The sequence below is a fragment of the Manduca sexta genome, unplaced genomic scaffold, assembly GCF_014839805.1.
Source record: "Manduca sexta isolate Smith_Timp_Sample1 unplaced genomic scaffold, JHU_Msex_v1.0 HiC_scaffold_2295, whole genome shotgun sequence".
NCBI lineage: Eukaryota > Metazoa > Arthropoda > Insecta > Lepidoptera > Sphingidae > Manduca > Manduca sexta.
Window position 1 is genome coordinate 6645 of NW_023593245.1, and position 18544 is coordinate 25188.

General features: G+C 36.2%; 1 protein-coding gene, 1 non-coding gene and 1 pseudogene across 2 annotated transcripts; all 3 read left to right on the plus strand.

The window, feature by feature from the left end:
- Window positions 1-407: 407 nt before the first annotated feature.
- LOC115449749 (sorting nexin lst-4) lies at window positions 408-3658 on the plus strand. Its single transcript, XM_030177632.2, has 2 exons — window positions 408-695; window positions 1375-3658. Exon 2 carries the CDS (start codon window positions 1388-1390, stop codon window positions 3065-3067), a length of 1680 nt encoding a protein of 559 aa, XP_030033492.1. The 5' UTR covers window positions 408-695; window positions 1375-1387; the 3' UTR covers window positions 3068-3658.
- An 85-nt stretch (window positions 3659-3743) lies between these two features.
- Window positions 3744-10979, plus strand: LOC119192052 (annotated as a pseudogene).
- A 4402-nt stretch (window positions 10980-15381) lies between these two features.
- LOC115449757 lies at window positions 15382-17658 on the plus strand. The gene is made up of 2 exons (XR_005113571.1): window positions 15382-15635; window positions 17554-17658. It is a non-coding gene; the product is annotated as an uncharacterized LOC115449757 (transcript).
- Window positions 17659-18544: the final 886 nt, after the last annotated feature.

An 18544-nucleotide genomic window follows, 5' to 3' on the forward strand; every position in this document is an offset into this window, starting at 1 on the left:
AAACACTGGTAAACCGTTTAAGCAAACATAATTTAATTGAAAGCTTATTGTACTGACCCCAAATTAAACTGAAATATATGACGTGACCTAAGTCTTTTATAAGGTTATTGCAATAATAAGCGTGCAGCATTAGCATCTCTATATACCCTAAAACTTTTATAAAAAAAACATCCACGAAGTTTCAAAAGGCGAACAGTCAATTTACTTAAGAAAATCATAACAGTTATTATTTTCTCCAAGTATAAGTGTGTACTAATAATTGTTTTAAATCTTTTATTAGGATTTTTTTAAAACAAATACTTTATAATATAACAATGTTTACATAATGTAATTAATTATAACTATTAATTAAACCGTTTTCTGAAAACTCTACAGACAGAGTACCGCAAAACAAAAAGATTATAAATTCGAATCCTAGTCACGCCATCTACCGGCAAATTCTCAATACAGCGCAGAGCCAGCATCAGAAGTTACGTGAACGCCATTTTGTGATTGGTTACTACAGAGGTGTAGTCTATGAGGATTGGATATTTCCTACGACATTTGTTTTTCTACAAATATTTTAGCCAGTTTTCCATAAACATGCCACGTAATCGAGAACAAGCTGCAATGAAAACAGCCTATCTTTAATTTGTCAAACAGATGACTGTACAATCGGTGTATCCGCCTTGAAATTACGTTTTTCGTCAGTAAAAGTAAGTAAATGTGTTTGTTTTTCTATCATTATGCGTTTTATATAATTTGTTTCGGTTATTCATACAAAAGATGTTGTGTGATTGTACTACTTTATCCATGGCTTTTCATACACGCTCATAAATTGACGTCATTGAGTTGATTTCCATCACAAAACCAAAGAATTTATAAAATTGTTTTTCGTTTTTGCAATGTCAATCACTTTGTTAATAGTGCTACACTCGTTCCTAATATAAATTGGTACCAGTTGGATTTTGAAATACGTCGGTTCACTCGAATATCCTTAGTTTTAAATTTACATTTTGTATTCAAATTTCGTTCTACGTACAATGTTTTGTGTTTTGCATAATAGTGCTTAATAACAGTGGTGCACCTCTAGTCCGGTCGAACGAGGCCACAAACAGTGTCCACCTCTAAATTTGTCAATTACCAGCCATGCTTAATTGGGGGCTATTAGGAATATGTGTCAGCGCCTTGCGAACCCGCGCCGCACGCTGTCCTAAATCCATACTCTAGTAATAAAGCAAGAAACGGTATCCACGCGAATGTACCGAATTATCGCATTTATATTCCCTACATTTCTAGATAACACTGATAAGATAACATAAGCACTCGATATACCATTCCTTTGTAATAAACATTGCTCAGGTTGTTAAATAATTCTTTTAAAAATTGTTGTAGGTAAGGGGTCACGATGTCGGCCCAAGTGCAGGCCCTGTATGACTTCACTGGAGAGCCGGGCACCACAGAAATGTCAATAACATGTGGTGAAATCCTTACGCTACTCAATACTGAAATTGGTGAAGGATGGTGGGAGGGCCGGAATGCTAAAGGAGAAACTGGATTGTTCCCGGCAGCTTATGTGAGAAAACTCACACCTGAAGAAAGTTCACAAACGAAAGCAGCTCCACCTGCTCCAAGATATGATCAAGCAGCTGATGACTGGGGTGATTCACAGTTCAGTGCAGGTGACAATAACTTCCAACGGGGCGCCTCTCATGAAGACGGATGGGACGATGATTGGGATGATGACACATACTCTGAGATCGGTCCATCACAACAACAGCACAAGCCACCCTCATACACCCCGCAGACTCCACTCACACCATTACCAGGAATGCCTATCAATGATTACAATCATCACATTGATGACAATGCTTCCAACTTTGGCTCTTCCGTGGGCACAGTTAGAAAGAATAAATTTGCACCTTCATCTAAAATCAGCGGAGAGAGCTACCTACTGGCCACACTTAATGTTGAAGTGCCAGACTCAGATAAGGTATATATTATACAGGATGAAGAAGGTTATGTATGGTCACCTTTATCGCAGCCATACACTGTTACAGTAGCTTCTCCAAAAAAGGAGTCAAAATTCAAAGGAATAAAAAGTTTCATAGCATATCAGCTGACACCTTCGTTCAATAATATACAAGTATCAAGAAGATACAAGCATTTTGACTGGCTACATGAGAGATTACAGGAAAAGTTCACTCTTATTCCAATACCACCATTGCCAGATAAGCAAATTTCTGGTAGGTATGATGAGCAATTGATTGAACGTAGAAGAGTTCAACTTCAAGAATTTGTTGATTGGATGTGTAAGCACCCAGTACTGTCAAAAAGTGAAGTGTGGCAGCATTTTTTAACTTGCACTGATGAAAAGCGGTGGAAGGCTGGCAAAAGGCAAGCAGAGAGGGACAATTTGTTAGGTCTTAACTACTGTGTGTCATTGATAGTACCTGAGAAAGCTTTACTACAGTCTCAAGTGGATCATATAACTGAACAGTGCCACATCTTTATTAACAGCATGGATGCCTCGGTTAAAGCCGTATCAAACATGTGTGTACTGCAAACAAAGAGATTCCAGGGACCATACAAAAGTGACTGCCAGAAAATTGGTGAAGCCTTCTACAGTCTAGGTAATTCGTTAGGCTTAGATGAAGGCTCTATAGTGTCCAAATCTAAGTTAACATCTGCGATAACTATGACAGGTGGGATATACATTGAAATCGGAAGAATGTATGATGAACAACCCAAATATGACTGGGAACCACTTGGTGATAAATTCCATTTATACAAGGGAATTGTAGGCAGCTTTCCTGATGTTTTGGCCAATCATAAGGGTGCAGTTCAAAAGAAAAGGGAATGTGAAAGACTGACAGCTGAACACAAGATGGAAGTGGCGCAGTTAAATGAAGTATTGAGGAGAACTGATGTTATATCATATGCACTTCTTGCCGAAATCAATCACTTCAAGTCTGAAAGAACTGTTGATTTAAAAGCTACAATGCAAAAATTCCTGAGACAGCAAATCACTTTTTACAAAAAGATTGTTGATAAGTTAGAAACAACTCTGAGATACTATGATGAATAAGTAATCAGTTTTGACTGAACAGTGGAATTGATGTTGAGGACTGTGAGTGAATAAACAGTTGAACTATTTCAGGAGTTTGGTGTTATGGTAAACCATGGATGATATCTCTTATCATTGTATCGCTAGGTTTTATGAAATATTTATAAAGTATCAACCTTTATATGGGCAGACTATGTAACGAAACATTACTGTAATATGAATAATCAAAATTGTATGTGAATCAATCAATACTTGTAACTAAAATATTTTATCCAAAGGATTAGTAAGGCATTAGTGTATTTTCCTATATGAATTTACATTGTGATGAAATTTATGACTGAATGTAAGTTTTAAATATTATGTATGATGCCTACACATTGGTTTTACCTTCTATGAACTAAAATGTCTGTAAATATTTTGCTATTTTTCATTCCGTGTTATAATATATTATTTTATACTATACCTATTTTATTTTCAATATTACACTAATTGTGGATCAATTATTTTGAGACAATTATTTTGTTGTATAATTTTAGAGTAAGCATTGTACTATATTCCACTTTTGTAAGATAGCTTAGGGCTTGCTAATTAAATAAATAATGTAATTCGTTATTATGACTTTTAATGTAATTATAAAAAAACCTTGTTCACAATACTCTTTATCAAATGTAAGTATAATTAACAAACATAGATGACGCCATCTTTATTTACTTTGACTGATAATAAATCTTTCCATTTTTTCTAGGTTAATTGAAGATTGCAAGCATGAGTTGTCGAAGGTGAAACCGAGCAAACTACCACTATTGGATAACATTAATATGGCAGAAGAAAAAAAGAAAGATGGAAGTGCACTGTTAGCAAAGAAGAAAAAAGTAAAGCCAAGGAAATCAAGAGATGCGGACTGCTGCAGCGTCAATTTTCTTAAATGCGTTCTACATATCTTCAATGTGGTGTTTTTGGTAAGTTTTGATTAATTAATACTTTAAATGAATCCTTTAAAATCCTTTGGCAACATTTCGGTACATATCAGGGGAGGATTTAAAAATTTAAACAACACATTTTTACATAGAACTCGAGGGCAAATTTTCATCAATAAAGCTACTCGTTTGGGCTGAGTTAAAAATATAGGTGCAAGAGGTTTTAAACAATAAAGATTTGTTGTTTGGATAACAAAAGAGTAAAAGCGGACGTTGTTTTCGGGAATACCTACTTCAGTGATTGAGTGCTTTACTTAGGTACCTTATGTTTAATAATTTTCGTTGGTCCATCCTAAAATGTGTTTATTATGTTTTTGTAAAACGTCATTGGGTCCATCTGCGAATTTTGCTTGAACTACATTCATAAAAATACCGAGACCTAATTGAAAATTAATCACAATACCTTAAATATTTTCATACATTTTGCTGCCACCCTTGCATCGAATATTTTTATTTTCTATATATAAACTATCTTTTACTGCGGCTACGCATACGTGAAAAAGTTTTACCGAGATAAAAAATTACCTATAGCACACACTAGTAATGTAGCTTCCAATTAGTAAAAAAAAATCAAAATCGGTTTAATAATTCCTGAGATTAGCGCGTTCAAACAAACTCTTCAGCTTTATATATTAGTATAGAATAAGTTTTTAACCAATGAACATACATTTTATTAAATCAAATTATTTGTAAGCATAGGTAGTTTACAGGTGTTATCGAAATGCATATTGTTCACTACGCTGTGCTGTTGCGTCAGCGCACAAATATATTAGTTTTATGTTGACATCACATAAAGTTAAAAGAAAATATATTATTAATCAGTTACTCGACATTAAAAAAGTCGTCTATAGGGTATAACGGACATGATGGTTACATAACTCTCATCTGGAATTGTATTTGTGCGCGGACTTTGGGATTGGTTGTGCAATTTATTGTCTCATCAATAATGAAACGGCTATGTGGGCGAGAGGTCGCCCACTATAAATTCAAATATAATGCCGCGTACCGAGAATTTTGCGATGGGTGCTAGAAAAAATTATACATCACTAAACACAATTTCAGAAGAAAAAATAACTTATGTAACAAATAGCTAATTTCGCACTTAGGTCAACGTACTAATACATAATGTCCAAAACAGGGTAATAAAAAAACGGGTTTTCAGATATAAATTTATTGCCAAGTTTTTTTTATAAAATATTTTTATTCATACGTCCGTTAATAAGATTAGCCAAAATGAAGTTTAATTAAACCGATTTGGGAATATAAGTTAAAATATATGTACTTTTAATTTATGTATATAATATCTTTATTATTATAGCAGCTCATTACGATTTTGATAAATTTTCTTATCTGTTTTTTTTACCGTTATTATGACAGAGGAAAGGTGTTCATGCCTAACTTCGTAAGGCGCCAGGAAACCCTGTCCGACAGAAACCTGCATCGAGTTCATACCTAACTTCGTAACGCGTTATGTTTATTATTTTGTTAGAAAGCATGGAATCCTCGAACGAGTCGAGACGCCATTATGTAGAACGCCTGGTCGAAGCTATGATAGGATATTGTATGTTGCCTGTCAAGAATGCAAAAATTGGTGAGAAAGATCATTGAGTATTGTGATATGAATGGATATCTTATGTGGAATTGCAACGTACTTTGTCGTTTGTTTTTTGTTGGCAACTAGCTTTTGCGACTTCGCCTGTATGAAGGAGTTATCCGGGTTTAGAGTCCCGCTATATACTTTCGCGAGATAGAAAGTAGCCTATAACCTTCCCAGGGTCTAAAACTATATCCATAATAAATATCATAAAAATCCGTTCAGTAGATTTCGAGAAAGTCGATCACATACATATAGACAGAAAAGGGGACTTTGTTTTATAATTTGTATAGATTTCAAATTTCGAATGCGTTTAAAAAATAGGTTAAAATTTCGCGAATAATGTTTGTAACGGTGAGATTAGCAAAGGTGCTTAGCTTGAATTGCCCTTGAGAATACATTGTATTAATTTTATCGCGAATTTACACAAGTTCATGGCCTGAAACCGCTGCTCTTATGTAACTGCTTTTCTACTGCAATAAATTGTTCATCCAATGCTTACTTGTTGGCTGCATTACCACGCCCACGATGACCCAACATAACCCGAGATGGCTTTTAGCACCTAAGGTGTCGATATTGAACAAAGTTTTCCGACATATTTATAGTTGGATGTAGTTAAGCAGAAAGGACTCAACCCACATAAAGTCACATTCTAATTATTGATATTTAAAGTTCTAACATGTATTAGTTTATGATGCTTTGTAGAAATTGTATAAAACCTTTGGTCCAAACCTGCGGATATTCGTCTCGGCAGTCCATTCCATTCCCAACTAGGCTATCGCCGAGACCTAGGCCGAGCCTCGCGCTAATTTAAACTCTGTAACCATGTCACGAAGTAATCCGCATAAATACTCATATCGATAATCCACGTCATGAAGCCGCACAATATTTTCCCTTATCAATAATAATAAAATTACTCATGTCCGCCTCTTTGACTACCTCGGTGGTGTAGTATATGGCGTGTATTATGCTATGACTGCAGTGTGAGGGCTGATATGCTGACGAAAGCGATGGAATTACATTTCGACGCTTTTCAATTTCAACAAGTTTTCAAGATTATTTTAGCATGACTAGCATTTGTTCGTAGTTATTTTGCCTCCTATCACATCATGGAACGAAATACACACGTGGGATAGTTGGTGCACCAGTTGTGCATCTGCTTAAGCTTTAGAAGGTGTGAAAGAAGACGTGAGGGTGTTCTACTCCTTCTTCTTTAGCCTTTTTCAATCTTCTCGGGTAAGCTTCCTTTAACATCTGCCACTGCGGTATTGAGCTCTTTTTATCCAGTTCGATCCGCCGACTTTCTTCACGTCTTTCCAGCGCATTTCTGGTCTTCCTTGGGGGCGATCTTTTCCCAATGACTTGTATGTTTTTGTAACTGTGTACGCCTATTAAAATATGCATAAAAAAGTTAAACGTCGTTCTTTATACTAGTAAACGTTATCCGCTTGATAGCAACCGCGTGGTAATAAACAGCAGTAGTGATACCAATGACATACCAAGGACAACATAGAACCGGCCCGAATAGCACCCATCATACACAAGGAGTTAAAACTCGCCATAGTGCCCTAAGGAAGTGGATCGCGTTCCGGGATCAAACTCTTTATATCGGGCTCCAATAGGCCGGCATAATTGTGTCGACTGCCGAGGAGCAATCATATCTCGTCTTCTATTGGACCCCACTCCAGGTACCATCCGCAGTGGGGTCACATTCCCGTGCTCGTAATAAAAATAAAAAGACTAATATCCAGTCTAAAAGCGGCGATAGCCTAGTTGGGTGTGGAACGGACTGCCGAGACGAATGTCCGCAGGTTCAAATCTCAAGGGCACACACCTCTGACTTTTCTAAAAAATCATGTGAGTATTCTTGAATTTATCGTTCGCTTTAACGGTGAAGGAAAACATCGTGAGAAAACCTGCACATCTGAGAAGTCCTCTGTAGAAATTTCGAAGGTGTGTGAAGTCTACCAATCCGCACTAGGCCAGCGTGGTGGACTAAGGCCTAATCCCTCTCAGTAGTAGAGGAGGCCCGTGCTCAGCACTGGGCAAGTATATAATACAGGGCTGATATTATTATTTATTATTATTATAATAATATCTAGTCAGTGGTAAATCCATGTGAATGATAGAAAAACCAAATAGAGATTGTTATTACTATATAAACTTGGTTTTTTGTCAGTAGGTGAAGAATTATGGTGCCAGGAGCCCGATTTTGATATAGGAACCGACTATTTGGGAAATTACGTTGTAATCTTAAAAATAATAAGCGAGGTTTTCCCGCCCTGATAGCTCATTGTTCTTATCTTGATGGCAATACCTCTGGGTATTACCGTTGGTATCCATTATTTTGTTTACAATATACGCAATTTTCGATGAGATTAATGTTACCAAAAGTTCACGACGCAATCTCTCAGGGGTTTGACAGAGTTATAACTTCCAATCAGACTTAACCGATATTATATAGCGTGTATGCTGGCAGGTTTGCGATGTTGAAAAATAATAAAGAATGATTGAATATTAAAATTAAACTCTTTCGGATTTTATCGCGGATTTTGTATTTTAATTTTCTCCCGGCGTTTCGAAGACTTCACAGCCTTCGTGGTTAAGTAAAGAGGGGGAGGGGTTGGTAATCCGTAAAGTCAAAATTACAATACATTTTACATACCTACATTTTACAATTATAAAAGTTATTTAAAATTTTAAATAACTTATAATTGTTAATCAATACTTCTATCTTCGCGCGATTGCATTTTGTTTGAAGACTATGCGAGCTTAACGTGTAAAACTACCGGCTAAGACCTTAAATACACGCCCCTTTACGTTACAGGGGGGGCGAGCCTAATCTGGCACAAATCACAATACAATACAACTAGGAAATTACGAATAAAAATTTATTTTGTACCAAGTTGACGATTAAAAATAACTTATAATTAGTAAATTGTGCACAAATTCTAAAACAAGACAATTAAAGCAACCTTTGCCAAAAAAAAAATTAATGTCGATGATAAAAGATAGTTTATAATTAGCAAATTTATATTTTTAGTTTGCAGGTGCGGGCGTTCTCGGAGTCGGGGCGTGGACGGTAGCATATCGACACAGATACGTGACGTTACTGCCTACCCCGACCTACCCTGCTATCGCGTATCTCTTGATCATAGCAGGGGCGATTAGTGCCCCCTGTCCGCCCTCGGATGTTGCGGACTCAAGACTGAGAATAGAACCAGCTTGTTGTGTGTAAGTTATTTACTATTCAATAGGTTTTGGAGTAACTATTGCCTGTAAAGCTGTCACGTTAATGGTAAAAACTATTTGTTGTTCGATAAATTTGAAGTGTCTTCTCATAATTTAGAATTGAACAGCTCATGATGTTCAAACGTTATCAGAAAGATAAAATTGTACATTGAGTGCTACTGGTGTATAGGTTATAACTGATTTTCATACTAGAGGATAGCCTTCTGATCCTGTATTTTAACCGACTTCAAAAAAAGGAGGAGGTTCTTCATTAGATGTATATTTATTCGAAGAGTATTCTTTTTTATGTTTGATACTTCATAACTCGGTCGTTTATGAACCGACTTCGAAAATTCTTTTTTTATTCGTAAGAATATACCTCCAGATTGGTCCCATAATACAAAACCACTGTAGTAGTTTGGTTTAAAACTAAAAAAAAATAAAATAATTATGTCGTCCAAGAAAACGAAATTTCACATTTGACGTCCACGAGTGTACTGCGAGCGCAATTTAATTCGCGGCAAAATCCGACAATGGTCAGCTCACTGTGATCGTCTCGTGTAGCTCTCGTTGCAGGCTGGCGGGCCGCGTACACATTATATTTAGTTATATACATGATAGTGCTTACGGTTACAGCTCGCAAATGAGAACTCTGCTTAAGAAGGCTAAAGGTCAAATATAGTATTTAGTCAAAACTATCTAGTATTACAATGTATATAGAATCTATTAAAATCGGTATATGTCGCGGGTGAAAGTGTGAAGTAAGTAGTGTAGTAGTAGTAGTAGTAAGTGTAAGTTTCATACATATTCAAAATCAGCTCGTTTTTGAACAAAACAAAAAAATGTCGATTAAGTCAATTAGGGATGTATATTTACATTCCGTTTTTCCCTTGAATATGAAGAATTAGAATGAAGATTGAACACGCGCATTACGTTGTAACCGGCAGTACGCAATTATATTGTTCTCAATATAATTGAATGTTCTTATGAAGAATTAAAATGTATTAATTTAATAAATGTTTTTGTGTTCCAGTACACATACTTCCTGTTGATATCGTTTATCCTGGAGGCGGGGGCGGGCGGGCTGGCCTACTACTACGAGGTGGCGGTGGAGGATGAACTCCACGCGGAACTGAACGACACCTTCCTGACCAACTACGCGCTTGACAACGCAGTCACAAACGCCGTGGACAGCATGCAGACTGAGGTAAGTATATCTTTCTTTATTTAACTAGGTTTTTGCAGACAGAGGTATAACATCATATTAAAGAACTAGCTTCTGCTCGCGGCTGCGCTTGTAAGAAACCTTTTTTTGAGATAAAAGTCCCGCTTTGTATATTTTCTCGGCATAAAAAGGTAACCTAGTCTATAGCACTCAGAAGTAATGTAGCTTCCTATAAGATTTTTTTTTTTTCAAAATCGTTTCGTATTTCCGCAGATTAACCTTTACAAAACTTTCCTCTGAAATATTGGTATAGATATCACAACCTTAAAAACTAAAAAAAAACAGTTTTCGTTTATGATAATTTGGTGTTATTACAGTTCAAATGCTGCGGTGCGCTCCGGTATGAAGACTGGCGTAAAAGTCGCTGGCACGAACACGACCCTCGGCTGTTGGTGCCGGACTCGTGCTGCAAGACCATCACACTGCGCTGCGGGACCAGGGACCATCCATCCAACATTTACTATCATGTAAGAATAATAATTATGTTTAATGAAGATACGCTTAGAGTACTTAAAGCAGTTGGTTACGTTAAGGTCAATCAAAATGTAACTTTTCCGCGGAATGTCAGGGATATAATAGACACATATGATGAAAGGTCACTCTGACCGCCACGACCTTATAAAATTATATATAGTACCATCGTTTGTTTTTCGCTACATTTGACCTTACATTCGACTCATAAACTATATAATAATTCCTTCCAGGGCTGCATACGACAATTCACCAACCACATACGAGACCACCTCATAATCCTGGCCGCAGTCGGCGTCGGGATGTCGGTCATACCCATCTTCGGTTTCCTATTCTCATGCGTGCTGTACGTGAAGATAAAGCACGTGATAGACTGACCTCGGCCCGCGGCGTCCAATACCCGCAAGGTGTTCGACAAGGGCTCGGCGACGGAGCGTGCTGCGGGCGCGGGGCTGGGGGCGCGGGCCCACGCCGCGCTTTTGGGGGCGGGGGCACGGCGCCCGTCACGTCACGGCACAAGCGCAGCCTGCGCCGGCCCTGCCCGCTGCACCCGCGCGACGCCCCCGCCACTATATCAACCATCAGTGACAATGTTAGCATATAGATTGGCGTTTAGTCATTAGTGTTTACGAGCTGTTGCGATTCTTATATACAGGGTGGTTCTGAAAGTGGGTATGATAGGGAAAGCTATATACGAAAGCTAAAATTTTATACAAACTTTCCCTTTACTGGTAGATTTCAAATCGGTCTAGCTGTATATGGCTTTAATGTTAGATCCACTTTTGGTAGCATCCTGTAGACGTAAAATAACCTCAATATTCGTGAAAACAAAGCCAATCGTTCGTTTGAAATTATAAAAAAAAGTGCATTAAGGACTTGGCAGATGGTTTTCTTAATCGTTTGTCGATAACCAATTATGTCGATCGTGTGTAACAAGTCACATAAAATGGGGACGTACATAAGGTCGCTATTTATATATGAAAAAAAAGACCGCATTAGTAACCAACGAATATCACTATGAATCTCGTTAAATTAGCGTCGGCGTAATTTCATTTAATGTGTTCATCGAATGTTGCATTATTGTATAGATTTTAATAATGTTCCATTGTAACATGAGTAGCAACCGTGACCGAATTTATATCGAAAATGTATCTAAGACATTTGGAAATAATTAAACGTTACTGTAAATAAGCGATTGTAGGATACGATGGGGTCATTTGTGATTTCTTTTTATTTCAACTGTAAATTTATTCGTCAAATTATAATCAATCATGGCTAAATGTTTTAAACAATGAATCTTTCGGTGTTTATTTCAAATATGTCAACTGTAATTTTATTCGGCAGATTGTTGATCATAGTTTACCCTCTTATTCATAGACGTTTTTATCTAAGGACGGAGTAAAGCTGTGATAACAAGTCTGTTTCTCAGTGCTGACGGCATGGCAGCCTTCGCAGTGCGTAGCGATAGGGCCGTTGTGATTGGCTAATGTTGTTGTATCTCAATATTTTTAAATATTGCAACTACTTATAATTTTATTCATCCAATTGTCTATCATGGCTAAATGTTTTAAACAGTGAAATGACTCCAATAAGTATATGGTGCTATAGATATTTTTTTAGCTGTACAGAAGTTAATACATAGAAAAAGTTACAATTGGCGTAAATTCAAACAATCTGTACAGAAGTGTCAATAAATTGAAAAAAAAAATGTTTGTTCCATTACATAGTCTCTAAAATATAAAGTAGTATAGTTATTTTTATTACACGCACTGAATAACGAAGAAATTTTATTTAGTAAATTATTTTATACAAAAACAGTACTCATATGTCAAAATAGAGTCTAGAATGATTTAAAAATAATGTTTAAAAAGTGGGCGCCCAGCAGTATGTGGCTGTCTCTCTCGCACAATCGCACTGTAATAACGGTGACGTCACAGAATAAGTTGTACATCTTTTCCTATTTATCGCTTAGACCCGTCACCAGATTTTAAATATATTTTATATTTTATAAAGTAACTTATAAAAAAACAATAATATAAAATTCGATACATTATATTGCTGTTATACTTTAATGTCAGTGCGTGTACTATGATTATAATAATTTAATTTTAATTATATTAAAGTATATTTTGTAAAAACTTAGATAACTAATCCGTATTTAACCAAATATTTAAATGTAAGGATGAAATGTGCCTTATACATAATAAGATAGTAAATGTCTATATCTATAGAAATCCAGATGAGTGCATGTATCAATATAATATAAACTATCGTGTTGATTAACAGACTAAACCATATTTTTATTCTAAATCGTTGTTTTTTATTGTTTTATTGTTTACAGCTGCACAAGACAAAATAAATACCTTTATATTATTTTTAATGCTGTCATTTATTTTTATAAATGCTTTGAGTACAAACATGTTTTACTGACGGGTACTTAATGCTTTTATATTATTGCTATCTCTTAATTTAATTTTAAATTACGTTAAGTTTTTTTACGTAACTTTTTATTTACTGGCAATATATTCAAACTCAATCATTTTATTGCACGGGTTATACTTAAGGAGCCATTATACATTTTGTTTAATCTGTAACTAAACAAGTATTGGCAAGTGAATTTAAATTCACGTCTAGTTAGTGATTAGTTCTCGCAGTTGAAAGAAAAACGTAAAATAATTAATAATCATGGATATTTCGGCCTTTAAAATTTAATATGACGAAATTTTAAAGGCAGAAATATCCATGATTATTAATTATTTTACATTTTTCTTCAACTGCGAGAACTAATCACTAACTAGACGTGAATTTAAATTCTTTACTTGCCAATACTTGTTTAGTTACCCAGATTAAAGCCGAAACAAAATGTATGAAAATGGACCTTGAGGTATCGCCTTAATGATTTCTTATATTTACGCGAATGTTAGACATTGAAATTAAACTAATTATATTTGCAATTTTCGCGTTATACTTGCAATTTTCGCGTTATACTTGCAATTTTCGCGTTATACTTGCAATTTTCGCGTAATGTATATCTAGTTTTCAAGATCAACATTACCGTATTTTAGAATTGCTACCCATAACTCTGCAAGTTTCAAAAATAATAATTCTCCATATAAGTTCAATTGTTTTTACAAACTAGTATACTTCGTGGTTCTGAAACAGCGCGTCACTTTACTTACACATTATAGCTCGTATTCACAAACGTTACTTACCTAAGTACGGAGCAATGCTATGATAAGTTTGTTTCTCAGTGCTTCCGGCCTGACTGTGATTGGCTAATACTGAAATACAATTTTACTTTAGTAAACGTGAGTAAAACCGTGTTATTTTCGAATACTAATTTAATATGTCTCGCGTAAGTTTTAACAATTTTACTTTTTACCGAAGTAATGTGACTACCTCGGTGGTGTAGTTGTTATGCGTACATTGTACGAGTGCGACTATGGTGCTGAAGTCCTGGATTTGAATCCCGGGTCGAGCCATAAATAACTGTGACTGGGTTTTTCCATCTTAAAAATTACCCAGTCGCAGCTCTGAGTCAGGAAGTTGGCGGTGTGATACCTACATACCTCGGAAAGCATGTAAAACCGTTGGCCCTGTGCCTATTCTCTCTCCGTTCATGTCGGATTGCCGTCTCACCGGATTATGAGAGTGAAGAAACAGAGTGCACCTGTGTATTGCTCACACACTTATGCACTATAATATCTCCTGCGTACCTGACTGATCTCCGCTGACACTGGCCCCCGTGACCGAAATTCGGCTAGGAGGGATCCATTCAATGTTTGTGAATACGAGCCCAATTCAGTTATAATTCATTATTACATTGTACCTATTTGTCTTTCGCATTTGTTATCTATTGAACTAATACTAATTGCTTTTTTATTATGCATCCAATTATTCATTTTTAAAACCTAAGGACAAATCACCACTAATATCTGGTTACATTGAATCTCACGCATATCTGAAAAGTACAATTAACAACAAAAGTCATATTATTTTAGGGACTGTAATAAAATATCGAATGTCGGAGAAGTTACAAGAGATCCGAATTTTATTACGAAATATGGAATTGAACATTGGACTTTTCTTATTAATTGTACTCCACAACGCATAAGCTAAAACCAAAGCGAATGTCAACCATTTCAATACGTGTACTGTTGAATTTGTCTTAGATTTATAATTCTTGTTATTTAATACAAATTAACAAAATGAAACTGGTTTCATTTGAGTCATTCCTATTTAGAATCTAGGAAAAAAATAATCTGGGATTTCCAACTTGTTTGTTTCGACATAGCGCTGCATATTCGTGATGGACATAGCGCTTCAAAATATAGGACTTATCCGATATGTATAATATATAATATGTGTCAGCACAAAATATAAGAGAGCTAAAAAATCTCACAGTTGACACGTCGTTTCAAGATCCGATGTCGCATAAAACAGATGCAATACCTCCCTCAACCAATCAGTACCTGCCTATTTTGTGAAGAGGGGGAACTCACCTCGATGGCCAGACCCGAAAAAGGAACTACGGGCTTATATTCATCGAATGTACAGTCATAAGTCCTTGCCACTTAACAAAAATATTTTAATGGCAAAAAAAATCGCCAAGAAAATTAGAATGTGACAAAAAAATACGATAAAACTCCGTGTCCTTTTTGTGACTGACGCATCAGCCTCTCGATCACTCAAAAAAATCAACATTAACTGTCATCGATTCCGTCACGTTTTTTTGGGACATTCTAAGGGGCTAATGGTTATACATTATTTTGAATGTGTTTATTTACCTCATAAAACAAAAGAAAAACAAACACACGACACACTTTCATCACGGAAGGCAGATGTGCAGCCAGGCCAGCCATTTATCTCCATGTGGGTTCCGTCCCATGATGTGATGGGGGCGAGCCTATCACCATATATAAAAACCTATATAACTGGCCGACCCGGAATTCGAACCCCGGACTTCAGAACGGTGTCCTACCGAGCCCGCAATACAACTACGCCATCAAGACCTTATTACATAACAACTCATATAAAACACGGTACGGGAAAATACGTGTTATTCGGAATAATAAAAGAGAAACGGCACAGGTATTTCCGACCAGACAATATCTTTAAAAATATCCCCCATATTTCGTATTTAAGTAGGTACATATTTACGTCATATAATGCCAAATATAGGAAGTAAACATTTACGGTTTAAAATATTATCCTCAAATAATAACGTGAATGTTAACATTGTATTGTTATTAATAATTCTTTGAATTTAATGTTACTGACCCTGCCAGTAGCAATAGTAGATCGCCTTCGATGAATCATTTAAGTAAATCAATAAATGAATTTATTAGGTATACATACTTTTGTGCTGAAATATTACCTCCTGACTTTGTAAGAGACCGCAAATATAAGTACATAGACACCTTATTTTAGTATGAGTTTTTTGCCTATGCCTTGTACAAAATGACGTGTTTTCTTAGTTTTGTCAGTCTATGTTTAGAAAAAAAGTTTTAATATTCAATTCCTATATTTAGGTATCCTTGTAATGTACAGCCACCCATAAATTACGTCATAAAGGGGAGAGGAATCAACAAAATGTGACATTGTGTGACATGGGGACGGGGTCAAAAGTTTAATGGCATCACATGTCAAAATCTAAATAAAGTATTTAAATTCTTGCCCGATTCGAAAAATAATTCTTAATTGTGGAACTGCTGTTTTCATTTGTCCAATGCTGAGTGAAATATATAATAATAAAATAATAAGTAGTGTCATGCCATGGAGGGACACATAAATGTGATAAGGATTGTGGGAGGGGTAAAAATTATGAAATTCGTGTGAAGTTGTTGATGGCCTCTATTAGGTACAAAATTATCTGTTTTGGTAATCAAAGTAGATACCGACTATTTTATGTAGGTACTAAAGTTTATAAATTCATAAAGATAAAAAAATATTATCGTTGAGTTGGTGGGTATATTGTTTATTATATTCCTATATCCCAAATGTCAAAACAATAAGATACCAGAACTATATTATATGCTCGTAAAGTAATAAATACACAGACCTACAACATTTATAGTTAAAAGTACCTACTTACATTTATAAAGAAGTCGTTAACTAAGATGACAACGTGACGTGGACGTATTATTTAGATATAAATACCAACCATATGATTACATAGATAATTATAATTAGCTTTTGCTCGCGGCTTTGCCCGTGTGAAGGAGTTTTCCGGGATCCCGTATATATTTCCCGAGATAGAAAGCCTATAACCTAACCAGGGTCTTAAACTATCTCCATACCAAATTTCATAAAAATCCGTTCAGTAGATTTTAAGAAAATTAATAACATACAGACAGGACTTCGTTTTATAATAAGTATAGATATTGCACTACATGTAAATTCATAAACGCTTACTCCGAACCAGCCTTTTGGCAAACAACTTCAGCACAAACTGGAATACCAATAGGCCAGACGAATAGCATTCCGAATGCCGAATTTTTGTCTCCCTTATCGCCGAGTAGATATAAAATCAACGAACCACAATTATAAATTCATGACCTTCTCGGCCGAGCGTATTTACCACTTAGTGACCTCGACCACATCAAGGTGACCACGGGCCGGCGCACATATCATCGTCCGATGAATATTATGTCTCTTCTAACTATAGGGACGCGCATCCAACACTTAAAAACGTAAACACATACAGGAAAACCATTGATTCTTAGCAACGTCATTACGTCCGGGTTGACTAACATTGACAATAATTAATAAGGGTAATTACCTGTAAACACGTTATTGTATCGATTTAAATCTGGTATAGTCAGTACCTTAGAGACAACACATTCGCGACTGTCTGTTGAACAGTGAAGTTTTGTTATAAAGCAGTGAGAGTGCCTATACGTATTCGAAACACATTGAAATCAAAGCATTTAAATACACAGTGAACGGGTCATTGGGATTTTTTTATGTGTTTGCAAAATAATAATCTTATTTTGTGGTTTGACTACAGCTAGTATTCAGAACAGGTTTTATAAGAGGTTATCAAACGGAACATGAAGATGAACGCGCCAGTCAATCGCAAGTGTACTACGCACTGAGTCAGTCTTACGGAAAATTAAGTGCATAATAATGAGAAAAATATATTTATACTCTGTTCTCTTACTCGTTAATTACGAATGTAATGGAGGCTTGTTGACGGCTTGTTATCTGGTGCAAATGAAATACACAAGCAAATACATGGAGCCGCTGGTGCTGTCATTGGAGGGCTGTCACAGGGATTGAACTTCAACGTCCAGGGAGGGTTCGGAGCGAACGGTCAGAAAAGACCTCCGCCGAACAATGTACCGGAGAAACCAACCGAGACGATCGTGGTAGTTGTTGAAGAAGGTTCAAACGATCGGCCGCCATACGGAAGACCGCCACACTCGAACGGATATGGACCACCGCATAATCACCATCGACCTAACAACTTCAATAATGGTAATGGTCATGGTCATGGACACGGGCATCAACACCATCATCACAACAACGGGAATGGTAATAACCAAAATGGATTCGATGACAACCAAAATGGCTTTGATCCATCTAATCAACATAATTACAACAACTATGGCCAGCAAAACCAACCGGGCTACAACGATCAAAACTTCAAGCCAAACAGGCCCGGCTACGGAAATCAAAATAACTTCGGACAGCCGAACAGACCAGGGTATGGAAATCAAAATAACTACGGACGTCCTCCTAATTTCCAAAATCCACATAATCGGCCTAGCGGACCTGGCTATGGACAAAATAATTATCAGAACAACGATAACCAGAATAACAATGGACCACCAAACCGACCCAACCAAGGTAACCAAAACAATTTTGGACAGCCTAATCAACCAAATGAACAATACCCAATAATAATGGGCAACCAAATAATCCCATCCATGAAAATCAACCCAGCAACGGAAACCAAAATAACTATGGAAAACCTGACCAACCTTCTTTCCCAAATC

Bases quoted from the DNA above. Each gene is read 5' to 3' on its own strand.
- LOC115449749 (XM_030177632.2), top strand. From the start codon at position 1,388: ATGTCGGCCCAAGTGCAGGCCCTGTATGACTTCACTGGAGAGCCGGGC.